Consider the following 19,262-nt stretch of genomic DNA (forward strand, 5'->3'; position numbering starts at 1 on the left):
TACCTTGTACTAAACTCCCTTCATTTTTTTAAAAAAGAGAATTGCACATGCACAATATAGCACAAAGGTAGATTCAAAGTGAAAGGAAGTTAAGAACGAGTAGGTTTACCGCAGAAGTCCATATGTAAAGTATTTAGATAGTGAGAGTTTTATAAAGACATGTATAAACACGTACTTCATCAGAAAACAGTCTGGCAAAAGAACAAGGAAAAGAAAGGTAAGAATACTGAGATGCCTGGCTTGGCTCTGGGGGAAATAAAAGATCCCGTGATCTACCTTGTTTGGACGCCCTCCGTCGAATCTTCATTTTGGGGAAGGAAGGCCACGAGTAGTTAAAAGGTGAGTCCGAGTCAGAATCCATCTTTTTGTTTGGGTGAAATCAACAGATTCAACAGGAGAGACTCAGGAAGAACTCGGGCGTCCCAGCCAGGAGGCGAGTCTCCCATGTGATGTAAAAGGAAGGAATGGGGCTGAGTGAAAAGCTTGCGAACACGGGGAGGGAGAGGCAATAAATGTTTTGCTTCCTTCAGGCGTTCAGGCATGTAGACTGAGAAGGAGGCTGTAAATATTAAAGCCGAACTAGGGAAGTAAAAAGAGGAGAGAGAGGGAGCTAAGAGTCGCACTGGTACATCACAGTTCAGTTATTCAAAAGGTCACCAGGAGCAAATGAATCATTAACTCCCCTCTTCTGGTGGCTGGAAATAGAAATAAAGAAGAAAGGTAAGTGGGAACTGAAAGAGCTGCTTGTGATTCAAGAAAAGTTTCCACATGCTGGTGACTGTTTTGATCCGGAGCTAGAGTATCATTTCTCAGAAAAGCCACCCTGTACAGTGTTAGATAAAGGCTGAGGTTTGTATGTGTGGACAGCCAGAAAGCGCCAGACACGGACAAATGAAGGCCGTCACACTCAGGGCAAGGATTTTTCCAGAGCAATCTATTCTTTCATACCGTAGGCTGGTTTGGCAGCTTTTTCAGATCTAAGAGCCAAAACAGCACTGATATAATTCATTTAACGTCCAGTCTCTCCACCCTTCTAATCCTGAAGTGGTTGGGAGTTTTTAACTTGTATACAGAATTGTACTCATTAAATTCAGGCTCAGTTGTCTACTACTATTTAGCACAACTGGGGGACTTTTCTTAAGTTGTCACCAAGTTTGGCTGCTGACCATAAGGATTTGGGCACCTTTATTGCTCTGATCTAAACTTCCAGTTCCTCTCAATAGAGCTAGTGACTAATTTACCACAAACCAACAGTTACCCTGAACAACTCTTCAGTAATTAGCATTCAGAAGAAGCCCATTACCTCCTCCCCATAAATCGTAACCCTGCTCAAACTTACTTTCCTCCTCCCTTGAAGCACACAGATACACGTGCCCAAATAAACACAAGCATAGCAACCAAGACCAACCGCAGGGGGGAAAAAAATCTACCCCAAGTCTCATAGGGAAATCTCTTAAGCATTTCTTTTAGTAGTAGTGATAGCAAGAAGTATTGTTTTGTTTTGTTTTGTGAAGTCATCTGACACTCAAATAAACTAAAGGAGAGTGGAAACAATATGAGGATCTGTTCAACCTGGCAGAGGTGGAACATGGCAATACGTGACTCATTAACATTCATCTCTTCAATTATTTCCCAAATTGTTGGCACTATCGCACTATGCTGTGTAAGAAAATAGAAGCATAACCTGCTCCATGACAGCTAATCCTGTCTGATTGGTAAGGGTTGGGTGAGGGGCACAGAGAGAAGTGGCTTAATTTCAAGTTTAAATCAAAATCAGAATTACATAAATCACTACTGGGCTTTTATATTGTTTGCTACATAAATATAACCCACAATTGTACAAAATACAACTAAAAGATTATGGTGAGCATTACAACGAAGTAAAAACAAACATTAACACATTTTTCTATTTTGTGTCCTTTTATTTGAAGAATTACGTGTTGTTCTTAAGCAGCTGGGTACAACTGTAAGGCTACATTACTCTCACCCCTTACATCAGGTAAGGGAGTTTTAGTCCATATGGATCTTTAATAAGAAAATATTGTGGTGTTTCTATTCATTCTCAGTTTTAGGGCTTAGAACAGTGCCAGGGGCATTGTAGGCGCGTGCTGAATGAATGAATGAATGAATGAATGATTTACACTTATTAGTCTCAACCTGTGGATGAAGAATCTTTACATAACAGCTGTAGTATTTTTAATATTCTCCTATTGAAAACATGTATCTTGACAAAAAGCTACCTGAACTCTTGTAGAATGTTTGAAAGTATATTTGCATTTTATTCATCACTACAGTATCTACATTTGAGAACAAAGCAGTACTTATGGGTGGACAAAACCCATTTTTCTCTAAGGCTCCTGGCAATACTTGGGGTGTGTGTAGATCCAAGTACCCTTGGCTGGCTCAGAGATGTCCATAGACCAAACAAAGGGAACATCCGTCAGTATAGACAATCACCAAACTGAAAAGAAAGTGCTATCTTTCTCATTCTCATGCAAGGTGAAGTTTTAGAGCCACTTAACTAGGTAAGTCCCAGGTCAACAAACTAGAGCGGGCTGTTCCTCTCTTGACCACAGGAGACAGGTAAGAAGAAATTTAGGACGATGCAAAGAGTGATATGAAAGACCTTTGTAAAATGCATTTCTATATCCAGATAGGTTCATCTTAATCTAATTTTCCTCAGAGCACAGTCCTTGCTGACCAATTACATATCAATTGATTATTGCTATGGAAATTATTCTGACAGAACCATTAGACCAACCCAACCAATACATGTGAGAAGCCCAGTAGGAAATTTTCTAATCATATTTGCTTTACTATTTATAAAAATATTTTAATGAAACGATTTCCACTGATCAGCTGTACGTAGTTCAGTTAACATTTAAAGTGAAAAAAGAAAATATTGTAAACACAGCCCTTTTTATTTTTAGCCCAGCTCGTTTTTCTTGATGATCGAAGAATTTCTCCTGAATGTGGGTCATTTATCCTCCTTTCTTCTATAATAGTTGACTTTTTTTTCCCATTGTGCCAATATTTAATTTAATTCAAGATGTTATTTACATCACGTTCATAATTAATGGGTTAATTTCTTTGCTTTCTCTGGCTGATTGTAATTGCAGTTGGTAGAATTCAATGATATATCCCCAAGGCCACTTTCTCACCAGATATCATATATACCACTACAATGCAAGCATATGAATGATTTCATCAGTCCCCTTTAATTAGAAAATCCTTACTTAAGATTGATGTAACCTCCATAAGTTATAATCATCCAGAGAAGACACAGCTGCACTGAAGTTTCAGCTTTCTGGAAGAGCCATATGGAAGGAAACTTTTCCATGATTCTCCTCATCTAAAGAACAGGTCACCTACCTTTCAACCTTGATAAAATTAAACCTCCTTAGAAGGGTATTTATATTTTGATTTGAATTATAGTATTTGTATACTTTTCTTATCCTCCAATGGGACCTGAAATTCCTTGAGGGCATAAACTGTGTCATAACTCATATTTTTAAGGGCCACAAGCCAAAAAGAAAATATATGGGTTTTCGGAGCCAAATAGATATGTGTGTGTGTGTGTGTGTGTGTGTGTGTGTGTGTGTATCTGGGCTCAAACAGTGGCTCTGTCACATACTTGCCTAGTGGCCCTAATCAAATCACTCATACTTTCTGATCCTCAGTTGTTTCATACAAAATGAAATCATAACATCTGTACTTCAAAGATTTTTGAGGATTAAATGAGATAATAGTAAAGAACTTAACATAGGTTTCCGGTAAGTTTTAGTTTAAATATTAAGTATAAATTTCCCTTTCATTATATTTCTCTTCTATAATACATTATAGCCACTGAAGTATTATTTTTAGCTTTACCTCAGAAGTAACAGCTTTTCAAAACTGACACAAACAGTTCCAAAAAAAAAAAAGAATCATACTAGGCAGAAAGAGGAGGAGGAAGATTTGTTTTTTGTCTCTACTCCCGGTTTGACCACCAGAACCCATAGTTTTTAATACAGCTAGACGCCATTCTTGGGAAAAGTTCATTAAAAATACAGAAAAGAGGAGACAAGACGCCTAATGCCAGGAAAATCCTATGCTGGGTACCTTCAGCACAGTAACAAGTCTCTGTAGCCTCACGTTCTAGCATTAGGTGAAAATCAGAGATGGTGAAAATCTTCCTCAAAAATCCCTTAAAAGGGCACCATGTCATCTAAATTCAACACAAGTTGTTGTTCACTGGGAAACACCATTACTCTGGTCGGGCACCAGGTGAAATGGCTGTCTTTGAGAGGCCATGTTACACAGAAATGAGGATCTTAGAAAGCATGGCTCATGTCCACGAGGTAAGATGTGCTCACACTGAGAAGCAAGTGGGAACAGCACATCCACGTCTTCAGCACTTACTCACGGATACTCTACTCACAGCGTGCAAACATGAATGGAGCCACCCAAGGTTTAAATGATTATTTTTTCCTTACCTCCCCATTTATTTTTTTAACAGAGCCCATAAAATTGCATTCACATATATTAGACATGAATCGGGATCATGGTGCAACCACTGTTGTCATAAATTGGAATTCTAGGATGCCACCATTAATAATATCACCTTACCTTAAAGGTAAGAAAGTTTATTTTTTATCTCTCATCTACCTCTATTAACTGTATTTAAAAAAAAACCTGCATGCCCCTTCAGAAGTTCCAATATTCCTTCTTATATCACCCTACTGTCTAAGGAAAAAAATAGATATGATCTAGAAATCCAAATAAGGCAGCATTACTCATATTATGCTATCTCCACATGTAGTATAAGGAAATACCCCAAACACTTCAGGACAGGAAAATAATAGCTTTTCTAGCTGAAGCAACATATTAAAGAATTATATTGTCAGAGCTTCCACCAGTGTTTCATATTGCTATAGATATCAGTTCTACTTAAGATGATTCTCTTAAGAAAAAAAAAGATCATTGGTGAACCTCATTTTATTCTAAACATGAAGTTCCTGGGAATAATCAGAAAGGAAAGAATTCGCACAAATTGGCTAAGTTTTTTTGAACAATAAATTATGAGGAATATTTAATTTATCTTGGAGAAGCAGCTGTGGATAGTGAATGTGAAGAGCCCTGGAGGTGGGAGAAGCAAGGATATGAACTATAAGTGGACAGAGAAAGGGTGGAGGGGTAGGAACGTATCTTGTTATAGTCTAAGAAGAAAAAAATTCATTGAAGTAGGAAAAGCCGAGACACTCAGTGAGAGCAATATCTACAATTACATTTTAGATGGAAGGAGAACTGATTCTGGGTGGTGAACACACCATGTGATATATAGATGATGTACTATATATTGTACAATTGAAACCTATGTAATTTTACTAACCACTGTCACCCCAATAAATTTAAATAAATTTTAAAAATTATATTTTAAGTTTATTCTGATAGTGTTCCAATTCCAATTTTCCCAAATCTGCCCCAAAAGTTTATTACATGCCATGAAAGTATTCACAAACTTATTTTATCAGTTTTAACAAAGTTCAACTTGTTCTATAGACTTTTAAATGGTTATTCACATGTAAATAAGTTAAGTATAAGGTATAAAATGAGCAAAGAATTTAAATCATGTTAACATAAACTCTGAACTATCAATTCCACAATTCTGAAGCTAAAATGCACACAAAATGTAACGGATACTCCCAGTTTTAAATAAAGGGTTACTCATCTTGTATATGCTGCTGGAGTGTTGTTACTTTTAGGTCCTCTCAACTAACAGGGCAAGGAAATGTGTGTGTGTGTGTGTGTGTGTGTGTGTGTGTGTGTGTCCTAACTTATGTGTATACACATATATCTACATATATCTAGAAATATTTTTCTATGCACGTGTGTCTATACTAACTAGTCATGAGTACATACTGATATACTGATGTCTACAACTCTAGTTCATTAGCACATGAATCATTCTAGTCTCCTCCCCTTGCTTGTCTATAAACTCCCACTCCAAGAATGAGGAACCTGGCACCTACTATCCGTAATCCATTTACTTAATTGTTCATTTGCAGTGCACATTTGTTGTGGTATCAGAATTGTTAACCTGGACCCCTGTGGAAACAACTTTATCACCTAGAGGACAGTGCTTAGGTATAGTTTCTTTTGCCGTTATTCTTACAGACTCTACTCATTTCCAAAGTTACTGTGGTTTGCACCATCCCACCCCCTATGTACCACCAGTGGGCAGGTAAATCTACCTCATATCAGCAGAAACCCTCTTGACACACAAATCTCAAGAACCTGGAGGAAGCCCAACTAGTAAGTTTTCTTTTCAAGTTCTAGATACCTTTAACTTCACTCTTTATTCTAATTTTTTGTTTGTTATTTTAAATATTATAAAGAAACAACAGATTATTTACTGCTGGGACTCCTATTCAAACTCTGATTGCTTCACTTCTTTTACTTTAGCTACTCGTATTCTTCAGTAGGATTTCCTATAGCGAAGAATAAATTCTGATTGTTTTCTTTCTTTCTTTCTTTTTTTTTTTTTTTTAAGGAGGGCACAACTCATAGTGGCCCATGTGAGGATCGAACCGGCAACCTTGGTGTTATTAGCACCGCACTGTAACCAACTGAGCTAACCGGTCACCCCTCTGATTGCTTTCTTGCTCATGCCTGAAGGGGCCATGTTTCATAAAAATACCTTCTAAATCATCCACTCTAAAAGTTAAAGCAAATTGTCCCAATAAATTGTTGGATCTTGTGCTCCCTGGCATTAAAGCTAACCAGAATCTTAATTGCCCTAAAGTCCCTTTCAAGGGATTAACCACTGGTACTCAGTAAAAAGCAAGCCTAAACACACATAAACGCATTTACACTGCAATCAAGCCCACAGTCCAATGATTCCTCTGTGAGGGCAATTTTTTCATTAAGCAAAAGGGAAGAAATCCCTGGGTGGAATTTTAACTTTCCATATAAAAATTTTATAAATGCTATTTCTCGAATTCATTTCATATTTTTCATTTGTTTCATAAATTAGTTGTAGCTTCCTTAAAATGTTATACTTGTTTGAAATTTATAAGCTAGTCATTTGATTTAAACATCAAAATAGAATCTTTAGAGATGGAACTTATGGACTTTATTCACTAAGCTGGTTTGTTTGGAGTTGAGGATTTTATTTTAGAGAATGAAAAATTTAAAGTTCAGAGAAAAAACTGCTATTCTTTCTCCTCTTTCAATTACATTTCACAGATTAACTGGTTTGTGAAACGAAAACGGTGATTTAGATTCCACTACAGGTAGTAATGCCAAAAACATCAGGCACTGTCATAATGCTCTTATGACATTTGTGTAAACCCAACTCCCTTCAGCCTAATTTGTGTATCTCAAATCAACCATCTCACCGAGGTTCAAATAGTTGGGAAATTTTTTCAACCATTTTTCCCCCAAAGTTTTCACATTTCCCACAGATCTATGATGATATTGATGGTGACAATCATTAAAAGTCTGCAAACCTAACACAAATTGGCTTCCATTATTTGTTTATAATCTATTGAGATAAAAGGAGAACCACATCTCCCCAAGTCCAGAAACATAGAAAACCCAGTAAGTCAGGGATGATTTCAGCAGAGCAGTGTTCCCTGAAGGAACTATGTCCATGGCTCTCAACCTTGACCCCACCTGAGAATCCCCTGGGGCGCTTTTAGAACTCTTGAAGCACACGCTGCACTCCAGACCAATTAAATCAGACTTCTCTAGGGGTGAATCTAGGCTTCGGTATTGTTAAAGCTCCAAGGTAATTCCATCGGAATTAAAACTTGGAAGAGTTTAGAACCATAGGATAACTGAGTACTTAGATTAGCAACTCATAACCTTAACTCACTTTCATTTTGCTTTTTTTTTTAAAAAAAAAAAAACCTTGGTGAGCAAACATTAGGCAGGACATTAGACCCATCATTGCCTCCCATACTTGGGAATTATAATTTAATACAGTTTTTTGTTTTTTTAAATCAGAAGACAACAATATGATAGACTATATACCACCAGTAAGGCTTTAATTTTGTGTCCTAGTCTATAGTATATATTAACCTTAAAATCCCCGAATTCTTTCTTTTCATTTATGGGATAAAAGTCTGCCAATAAATACTCCAATTGTCTAATTTAACAAAAATGCTTTACTCACATCCCACAAAGAGAATTTTATCCAAACAATGAAGCCTTAAATATAAAAGGCAGGACATTCGTGATAAGAGAACGAAATTGAGCTGACACCACTTAGCAGAATTCCAGTAAGTCAGCAATTTCTTCTACCAAAAAAAAATTTTTTTTTAAACCTCAACAACTGCAGTAAGAAAATTTCACTGACGTGAACAAAAGGAATAAAATTTGAGTCAGAATTTTTACAAATAACTGTGCATTCCCAGTGCTCTTCTTGGGATATGTTTCCATCCCTGGCCTCTTTATTTCAAAACCAAATCACTGGTAAGCTTTGGTTTGTGGTACAGAGATGACCCCCAAAAAAATTGAAAAGAAAAAAGAATCCATAGAAACTTCTGTAGCCTGGGGCATAGAGAGAGATCTGCCAAAAAATTAGGCTTGAAAACTTATTTTTCAGAAGAGTAAAAGCTCTGCTAAGTTTCTCTGTCCCTCTCCCTTTTTTTCTTTTTTCTTTCATGTTTCATGTAACATTCTTGAGATCTCAACATAGATACACAGGTGTTATCAAATAATCACCAACAGAGGGCCAGCTTCCACTAACCTGGGTCCTAGATCTTAAGATTCCACACTTGGCAACCATCCCAAAACTTAATTTTCACAAACAACTTAAAAAACAAACAGCTTGTTTTATAAGCTTGTATAGCTTAATAGCATTAATTCCATTTCCAAACTTTCAGTTAACAGAAGGAAAAAATAAAAAAGAAAGAAAGAAAAAGAAAGATTAACCTAATTAATCCTACTTACTCAATGGTCGGCCAACCCAGCATTATTGACTGCCTGGACCTCTCCCAGACAAATCCACAAATGGAGATCTGGGGAAAAGAGGTTTATGCTACACCTAACATTCTCTTCTAGAGGGGCTGTTCCTTTGGATCTTCCAATAATTTCCTTCCAGTTTCCCTTTGCTGATGTTTTCTTAAGCTTCCTGTGTGGGGTCTTTGTTTCTCCTTCTTGGTCTTGTCTATAATCACGGAAGCCTGTGTCATCTAGGTTGAACAATCTGAAACACCTCACTTCTTGCTGTTTGTTTCTGTTTGTTTCTGCTTCCTTCTCTTCCCGACTGGTCTGGATTGGTTTTGGGGTATCAAATCAGGTTTCCTTCCACATCCTGCTTTGGTTCATCTGTCTCCCTCGTGCCCACCCTCCCAGTCCCAACACCCACTAAGATACCTTCTTTTTCTCATATCACGTATAAGTAACAAATAATAATAGCAATGAAATGACCCAAAGTGTTACAGGGATTCGATAATTGGGATTCGAGCCTCAGCACATATTGACAACTTGGCCACTCTGTAAAATCAAATAATAAATACTATAAATAGGAGGGGTTTTTTTCTGGACAATACACATACTTGTGAGGAGACTCTATGACATTTTCCCTTTCTTCTTAGAAAAATAATCCATATTTTTTCGTAGAAAGATGTACAGAATTGTTTTAAGCTACCTTCTAAAATGGAGCTTCATTATGGTATATAATGTCAAATGAATAAAGCAGGACATAAAATTCTATTGTTTGCATGATTACAACTGTGTAAACAATAGATGCATGGGGAAAATACTGGTTGGAAACATACCGAAATTTAATAGTAGCTGCTTTGGATTGGGAAAATTATAAGGATTGTTTTTTCTACTCGTTCTAAAATTTCTAATTTTTCAACTGTAAGCATCTATTACTCGTATAATTTTAAAAGGTTAATTTTTCCTCAAAAAGCTTACTTAGCACAATATTATGTTTAAAATCTTCTCTGGCACTTGTGCCAGCCAAACCTGGAACAGCAGATATGGCACTGCTTCATGCCCAGAGCATCAAGGTACTGGGACTACCCAAGCAAAAAGACTGATGTCATCCAAGGCATTACCACCTTCTTTATGGTCTCGCCCTACCTCCCTCGCCGATGAGGAAACTTAAAACAGGCTCACACACTTCTTGTTTTAATAAGTCAGTTCCACCAAATCCTTCATATTTTTCCTCACCCAAATAGTCATACAATATACAGCTTTTGCCAAGTAAGTTTCAAATAATCTTTAGTCCAATGCAGCCATGGCTGATAAATTATTGCAGGAAAAGCAGCTTCAGTATGAGTGTCACTAAATCTGGGCTGTCACATACAACCTCACTCACACTCTTGAATATCACTTGCTGAGATAGCAGGAGTGTCACCTTCCAGGAGCTTCTATAATTCACCTGAGATACTGGCACCTTTGTTTCACAGCCCTCAGGCATGAACTTAAAACTTTTACTTGAAAATCTTAATTTCTAACCAGGCACATGGTTTTATTTTTTCAGATTCAACCTTTCAAAAACAGAGTTTGCAAGAGAGCAAGTAATCAAGCCATTTACAGCTTTGCTGATCTGGTGATGGTTTATGCATCTTTGTTTGCAGTTGGGATTCCAACAGGGCAGCCAAAGTTCAGCCATCCCACTGTATCCCCACAGGTTGTCTACATGTTCCTGCGGGATGTTCTCTTCCCTTCTCCTTGGCGTAGCATCTGCTGTTGCCCATTACTGACCTTCTATTTCTTAGTCACATTTGGTTCCATATACTTCTATGCGAACTAAATGAACCCTTGAGCCAAATGGATCCGGTTTTCCTTCTTAATTTCTGTACTGATCCATTTCAGCTACCTTCTCTTTTTCCATTTCCTCCACATGCTTTACCCTCTCCGCCCATTCTATCTGCCTAGAATGTGAAGGAACTGTACACTGAGGAGTCCCACTGTCCAGGGTGACAGCCACAGGATCGGATCCCAGCTCTTCATCTGATATTTTCCCCCTTTGAGGAAAACACCAGGCCCTTACAGCATCCACAGAGAGCACAGCCGCCACTCCTGGACTCACCATACATGCGATCCTGCTGTCACTGATCGCTGAGGTGGCCGTGGGGCCCTGACTTGAAGGAGCTTAATAACCATTATCCACCTGAGACATTATCCCTCCAATCAACATTTTCAGTGTATAAACTAATGGCCAATATGATTCTTGATGCTCTGATGGGTTAACAACAACAATACAAAGGGAACTTCTAGTGCAATAAATTAAATAAAATTTAAAAATCAGTTCCTCAGTTACACTAGTCACATATCACATATTCTATAAACATATTGGCTACCATATTGAATAGTGCATCTATAGAACATGTCCATCATCACAGAAAGTTCTATTAAAACAGCTCGGATATAGTTTATGAGACCACACTAAACTCACATCACAGCATTTTAAACAACACAAATCAGCAAAGACATATACCTCGACCACATGTATCAGCATTTCCTTAGAGACTGGGCAGGATAAAAGAACATAGAAAATAACAAAACAGTTTGGAAGTGGCCTTGAGGAAAAGCTGTTTCCAGTTCCAGACTCCAGCTTACCTCCTGACTACTGCTCACTGCTTGCAGCCCCCCTCTCTGTCTCAGAAGGTTCTTTGAAAATGTATTAGCATTTTCTTTGCATCAAGTCAGGTGACTTTCTTTAACCCAAAAAGTTTAAATAAACAAAAAAGCAAATGTTAGCACAAGGAACAATCATTTATGGCCCTTTCATAAACCACTGGATTAGCAGCATACACATCTGTCTTTCTCAGATCCTTCATTACAAGGCTCCTGGGACACAGTGATGTGACTGACACAACCCCCAGTCAGGCCACTACAGTTCCCCTAACACATGTCTTGCTGGGTAAGCCCAGCAAGTAGACCAGTTTGAGAATGGAGTGAGTTTGTAAAGCCTAAAATTAAAATAATGCTGCTAGTTCATACTTTGAACAGCCAGCACTCCTCCCCCACCAGCAATTTGTCTTGGTAAACACGCTTCAAAGCTGACATTCCTGGGAGCACGATGCAATTTGTAGACGAAACATCCTGCATGCAGGAGCCGCTGATAGGCTCTTGATTTCAGTGGCCCACAGCCGTCATCTACACGGAGACGGTGATCCTCCTATTCATAGCTCCTTCCTCGTCCCCCTTCCAGAAGTACATTACTCCTCTCACCGTATGGAGCAGAAATATTAAAGGTGTGCATGTTGCTAGGTACAGTCTAATTTCCGTGGTACTTCACACAAGGAGACCCAGCAAACTGCCTCTGGCTTGTAGCCAAGCTACCAGCACTACAGCCAACCGACGTGAGGATGCTCCGCCTCGCCCTGCTTCATGATTTCCCAACTATTGTAACTGCTGTGTAGCGTGCCCGCCAAATGTGCCAACAAGACTCCACTGCCCCCGTGAGCCCTGACCACTCGGCTCTGCAGGCCCACCACCATTGTAATTAAACTCACCTCGGACATTGTCTTGGTTTTCCCTGATTTCACATCAGCCTGAGCACTTCACCTCCACCGCCAATACCACCACCACCACTGCGCCGTGTGTAGCTCCTAAGACTGCCTCACCCTTGTGCTTTCCAGGTATGGAAGCTGTCTCAGCTTTGCTGAGCCTGAAGAATCCAACTAGGAAAGTTCATGCTTATCTGCTTTCCACTTACAGCCCCAGAGGCCTGCATAGGCCAGCCAGGTGCCGAGAGGAGGCACCTGCTGACAGCCCCACAGGTGTGTCTGTAAAGCCCACAATAGCTTCATTGGGCTCTAACTCAAAAGAGCAGTCTGGGGCCCAAATTAGCCCTGAAGAATTAGAAAATGTCTGGGAAAGAGATTTGTGAACTAGAGTGCATGTGAGCAGATGAGAATTTCCAGGTCCATGGGAGGAACTGTCTTCACCTTGCCAAGGGGGCTCCTGGTTCATTTGAAAGGGCACCCACATAACACCTGCACCCCAGGATAAGCCTCTGGTCTTTTCCGGAGGCTCAGCTCCAAGGGGCCCCCACTGGATGGTAAGCTCATGGATTCCAGGGCCAGGTGGAAGGAAGTTGGGTCTCGATTCCAGCACTCACTCTCCAACAGTGGGACGTCACTTCACCTAAAACTGAAGCTGGCAGTGCCTACTTCATAGGAATAACAAGGTAACAACATATGACAAGTTCCAAGCCAGAGCTGGCTCAGAGTAAAACTGCTCGGGAAAAGCTGTCATTGCTCGGTCTTGATTTGTTCTGTTTTTTAGATTGTAAATGGAGACTCAAGCCCTGATGTCATAGGATTATAACTGATGCTGCAAAGAAAATGTACCTGGGTAGGTTTCAAGAAATAGACAAGGCTCCCAAGACGGAAGATTTTATTTTAAAATATATTTTCTTCCTGTCCTTTGTATACTTGGGACTGTGATACCCCTATGAGTGCAAGGGAAAGCAAAATTTTGGAACATACCTGAATCTAGACTGTCCTGGTCTTCATGTTCATTCAGTTGAACCACCAAGCTTTCCATACCCTGGAAAAGACAGTCAGGTGGGTTTTTTTAAATTGCCACATGGCACATTAATGGCCTTATTTTTTTAACCAGAAAAACCATGTCAAAGAACATCAGTAAAGACATGTTACATGCATCACCACATATAAACAGAAAACCAGTCTTGTCTTTAATTAATATTATTTAAGAGCTAAAAATATAGGAAGGATTTGTCCCAAGCTGAAACATGCCTGAAAGCTATCCATACCTTATTCTCAGAGAATCTCTCCGAAGTTTATGCCAGCAATTGCATTATTGGCAAACACCTGTGACTATCAATCTTCAAGTACAAATTTGTTTTGGAAAATGTATTAAGTCATCTTGCATATACAACTACAACCCAGAAAGGTAGCCAGGTTTGGTCATAAAGAGTAGAGATGCAAAATTCAATAAAGGAAACAGAATTTCAGGTTATTCTGAATGTGACTTACAGCACATCCCTGGGTTTTACTGGTATAAAAAAAAAAATGATGACCACTAGATCATCACTTCTACTTCTCTGGAGAGAAGTGCAGAGAACAAAGCAGGGCAGGGAATCATTACCTTTACATCCTCCTGTTCAGGCGATGATCTGCTGGACACCAAATTCTTAATCTCTGCAAGAGGAATAATTCTCATCAAGATCTGCTGATAGAAGCTTTCGTTTAAAAAAAAAAAAAAAAGAGGTGGAGGAAGTAAAAAAGAAACTAGATAACAAATATAATTGGACTGCCTAAGGGCCGTCTGCATAAAACTAGGATTTTAGATTACGCTTCTTAAAAATTAGCTCTCAGGAAGAGCAGAGTATCTCATAACCTGACTGCCCTTGCTCCTGTGTTACATGTATGGATCAAAATATAAACAAGACCAGGAGCTCTCACAGGAAATCCTGAGGAAAGGGAAAAAAAAAAATCGATCATTAAGTAAATAAATGCCCTTGATTCAGAAGGAAGGCTCTTCAAAATAGCGGATTCTAAGGACATGACTTATATCCACCTGAGGAAATCCCACGTCTATTTCCTCAAATACCATAGATTTCATACATTTCAAAAAAGCATAATTCACTCTAGATGAGGTCTGGCCTTTCCACAGGCATTGCTCAAAGTCAAAACCACCAGCGCAGCCCGTGGGCTCCAGCCTCAGACAGCGGCAGGCTGAGTACTGACAAGCCACAGGCATGCTGGGTGCCCTCTTTCTGAATAAAGCCTTTCCTGGAAACATCAGTGGTCAGGATGTTCTGGGATGAACAGGAAGTTTCACTTAAGAGGTATTTTTCTCTGTGCCTTGACTGATTGGTTCTCTTCCCGAACACCCAGTTGCCGGTAAACAAGGGCCACCGTTGCTGAAATAACCACCAAAAGCAGTTTTGGACCCAGGAAAAATAAAAGTGTTAGATACCCCTGAGTAAGGGTAGACAGCTAAGCATCTTTGCCCTGAATGTATATTAATATACAACATTGTGGGCCCCAAGGCCCTGCTCTGGACCCTTCAGCTCCCTGGCTCCAGAGTCCTGCTTGATACCAGTCCTGGGGAAACCCCACTGGTTTGCCCGGCAGGTATATCAACTAGACATTCCCTGCTCCACTTTGCCACTCCTATTAATTTAAATTGCCTGAAATCTCAAACCTCTGAGTGGATTTATTCTCAGTGCCTGGCAACAATGCCAGTAGTTTTCATCTGTGTTTTAGCTTAGAAAAAGTATAAGGCTTTGGTTTATTCCTTAAGGCAAGGATGGAGTAGAGAAATCAACTTTCTCACTGGCATGATGTGATTTTTAAAAGCGACATAACAATAACAATGATACATCTGATAAGGGGTTAATATCCAAAATTTATTTAAAAAACTCATTCAACTCAACACCAAAAAAACAAACAACCCAATTGAAAAATGGGCAGTGGACATGAAGAGACATATTTCTAAAGAGTACATACAGATAGCCAACAGTCATATGAAAAGATGCTCAACCTTACTAATCATTGGAGAAATGAAAATAAAAGCCACCTCACTCCAGTCAGACTGGCTAACATCAATAAATCAACAAACAACAAGTGCTGGTGAGGATGTGGAGCAAAGGGAACCTTCCTGCACTGTTGGTGGGATTGTAGATTGGTGCAGTCACTATGGAAAACAGTATGGAGGTACCTCAAAAAACTAGAAATGAAATTACCTTATGACCCAGCAATTCCACTCTTAGGTATCTATCCAGAGAAATCCAAAATGCTAATTCAAAAAAATATACGCACCCCTATGTTTATTGCAGCACTATACACAATAGCCAAGACATGGAAACAACCGAAATGCCCATCAATAGACGATTGGATAAAGAAACTGTGATACATTTATACAATGGACCATAAAGAAGAATGAAATCTTACCATTTGGTAAGATTTGGATGGGCCTAGAGAATATTATGCTAAGTGAAATAAGTCAGACAGAAAATGACAAATATCGTATGATCTCACTTATATGTGGAATCTAAAGAACAGAATTAATGAGCAAACTAAACAGAAATAGTCCCAGAGATATAGAGAAAAAAACTGATGGTTGCTAGATGGGAGGGGAGTGGAGATGAGAGAGAAGGTGAGGGGATTAAAAAGCAAAAATTGGTAGCTACAATAACCCCTGGGGATATGAAAGACAATTGGGGGAATATAATCAATAATGTTGTAAAGATTTTGTAGGGTGTCAGATGGGCACTTGTCTTTTTTAGGGAGACCATTTCATGGATGATGTAGATGCCTGTACACCTGAAGCTGAAGCTGAATAATATTGAATGTCAACTATAATTTAATATATAGTCACAGGAGGTGGAGTACAGCATAGGGAATAGAGTCAATGGAATTGTAACAGCTATATACGATGTCAGAGGGGTAGTAGATTGGGGGAGAGGGGTTATCACTTTATGAGGGGTATAAATGTCTAACTATTACATTGTTTAGTACACCTGAAACTAATAAAAAAAAGTAACTTTCAATTTGCCTTACATCAAACAAGTAATAACATATTTACACTCTACGGTAGTGTACTACTCTTGAATTAATGGTGCATATTAGCTCTACAGTGGAAAATGCAAAGGTAATAGCCTCAATGTCAACTGACCTCAACAGAGAATAAGGACAAGGTGGTAGATGACACCCAGCCTGGCAGCGTTTGTTCCCGGGGCGTCCCTGCCTACCTTTACATGCACACCCCACACAAGGCCTCCAGGTGGCAGCAGAGTACCATCTGCAGGGCAATATAGGTAGCAATAAGAAGACCACAATGGGCCAACTTCAGCCTTCAGAAGCCCGCCGCTTAAGCGCCAAAGTCCAAAACACTAAGTTAATTAAGATAAAGTCCTCACACTGCACAGATGCAGAAAGTTCATGTGAAGCACTTACTACGTTGTTTACCACATTATAGGAACATAGTAGGGGGTTTGTTTTGAAACATGCATCCCCAAACCCTAAAAATTGGGTAAGTGGGGAAGATATCACCAAAGTGTTAAGAAAGAAGGGAAGAGTCACCAGAGCCAAAGTTTCAACAAACACGTCTGCACAGACATCAAGAGTCACGCACATTTTTATTTTGTCCATTATAGGATAATAGGATTTTTTCCTTTAAAGCTATTTCAAACCATATGCTCTTAAATTTTGATGATTCTACATTTCTAAAGAATCCTGTACCTACAGTAGTAATTTAGAAGAACAGTACACATTTTATTCAAGATTGCTAATGAAGAAAGCTATATCGTCTGGTAATCCAGCTTTCAATAACAAAGAATATGTCACTCAGCCCTGGTAATACATTCAGACTCCAGCTTTCTGTTCCTCTCAAAAAGCTAGTCTTTGTACATTGCCAGCCTACATTTTTCCTTATAGTAAAATGTAATGTTGTTTTATTTTCAAATTACATTAAAATAGACAAGTCTTCATAAAATTTGTACTTCATCGCTTAAAAGATGACTTACAAAGTTATAAAACCTTTACACTAAAACCATTAAAGATATTTGTGACAGTGTGTAAATTCAGGAAAATGATGTATCTTTAATTAATCTAGGTCTATATAGAACTACATTTTAGAGCTTTAAGAGAATTTGGTACTCATTCTAATGGAGTTTAATTAAATTGCTCCAGGAGAGTTTCCGCTAAATTACTAGGATCCTTTTACACTCACCCACTGTACCACCAACTGCACAGTGCAATGAAACCACTCATTGCTATAGCAACCTTCAGCAGATAATGATATCAGTAGCTCCAAGCTATTCTGTTTTAAAGGTCCATTAATCTCGCCTTCAAGGCCCACCCAGAAGTAAGGATTAGCCCTTCTAAATCAGACTTACCAGCTTCATAAACATATTTATTTACTGCCACGCTATAATGGAAGAAACAATCTCTAATATTCATGATCGCCAGTGACCCTGCACCAGCAACAAGGTTTTCCAAAAAGGGTTAAGTACTTGTAGCTGTAAGATTAATACCAGTGCCTTGTTAAGAAACAGATTAGCTTAATAGATCTCAAATTTGTGCACAAGCCTCACTGTGCAAAGCCTTTTGAAAAATGGGACCACAGAGGTTAGACTTAAGCCAAGACAAAGCTTACATGGAAAATACAGGTTGCTCAGTATTCTCCGTTAACTACCATTTGCCATGCCATCTGACTCCTCCCCCAGGAAGGAGGCGAAAACAATCATAATCAGAGCCAGCCAGACAACTACTGCTGTTTCATCCCTACCCTTGGGTTCAACTGTCCACAGTGAAGTCCACAACTGGGTTAGATTTGCAGGGAAGCATCAAAAGCACAACTGGAAACAAGGGTTGTGCTCTCAGCTTGCTCTACCCGCCCCACAAATGCCCAGAGGAACTCTTAGGGTACTTCATAGTCTTTGAATGCTTTTTTCCCAATAGACTATGAGTTCTGGGAAGGGGGTCCAAATGGATTTTGGCCTTGACACTGGCATCCCCAGTGCCAAGCAGAGTGCCTAGCACATTACAGGTACTGAATACATGCTTCTCTCGTCTACCTGGACCTGGTGGCCCAAAATAGCTGAGGACATGTGGTGGATTCTTAAGCAGGCTGGAGGTGGGCCAGGGAAGAGAAAGTGGTTACTTTTTTGAATTACTAATTCAAACACTTGCAATATGAGCACTTCTGAATGGCCAGATTGCAGATGGATGACTGCCTTCCCCTTTGCTTCCTCCCACCCCTCCAGCTCTGTAAGCCCCAATCCACCCTTTCCTCTGCAATTATGCATTGGTGTTTCACTTACAACGACGTCACTTTCATGTATCACTTTCATGTTTTAGCTTAGTGTGCATGTCCAATTCACAACTGCCAGAGAATTAAAATGGTGAAGGGAACAAATTTGAAAAACTATCATTCTTAATTCAGAGGCTACTATAACCCTTCCACCTTCTGTTTCAGGGTGCCAATAATATTTCTTTTTTTACCTAAAAGTGGGAATACTAAGAACAATCATTTGGCCTCGCAGTATAAATATGGACTGGGAGACACAATGAGGCACTTATCTAAAGAAATGCCAACAGGAGCCCCATTTGTCCACAAGGTCCAACATTCCATTCAATTCGACAATCTTGATTGGGCCCCTGAGCTGCAGAATGAGCAGCCAGGGACAGGATGTCAAGGGGAGAGAAGAAATTCCTGCCCTCCAGCAACTCCAGAACGTGTTCTTTTACAACATAGTTTTAATAGTTGTACTCTGCATTCTTTCAGAAAGAATTTAAGACATCTTTTTTGAAATACATAGCTTTTAAAATTATTGGATA

The 19,262-nt window shown here is 39.2% G+C and overlaps 1 protein-coding gene across 2 annotated transcripts in view; it reads right to left on the bottom strand.

Annotated features, from left to right (window-relative positions):
- Nucleotides 1-19,262, bottom strand: part of ARHGEF28 (Rho guanine nucleotide exchange factor 28) — a 289,872-nt gene that overhangs the window by 121,568 nt on the left and 149,042 nt on the right. The window contains exons 8-9 of one of the 2 annotated variants that reach the window (XM_019728118.2): nucleotides 14,062-14,114; nucleotides 13,440-13,500 (exon numbers count right to left, since the gene is read on the bottom strand). In XM_019728118.2, coding sequence (XP_019583677.2) covers nucleotides 13,440-13,500; nucleotides 14,062-14,114 — 114 coding nt within the window. Of the gene's footprint in view, nucleotides 1-276; nucleotides 493-13,439; nucleotides 13,501-14,061; nucleotides 14,115-19,262 lie in introns of those variants that run through there. The other variant, XM_019728120.2, reaches the window with a different exon arrangement.

Source organism: Rhinolophus sinicus, linkage group LG03 (assembly GCF_036562045.2).
Source record: "Rhinolophus sinicus isolate RSC01 linkage group LG03, ASM3656204v1, whole genome shotgun sequence".
Classification (NCBI taxonomy): Eukaryota; Metazoa; Chordata; class Mammalia; order Chiroptera; family Rhinolophidae; genus Rhinolophus; species Rhinolophus sinicus.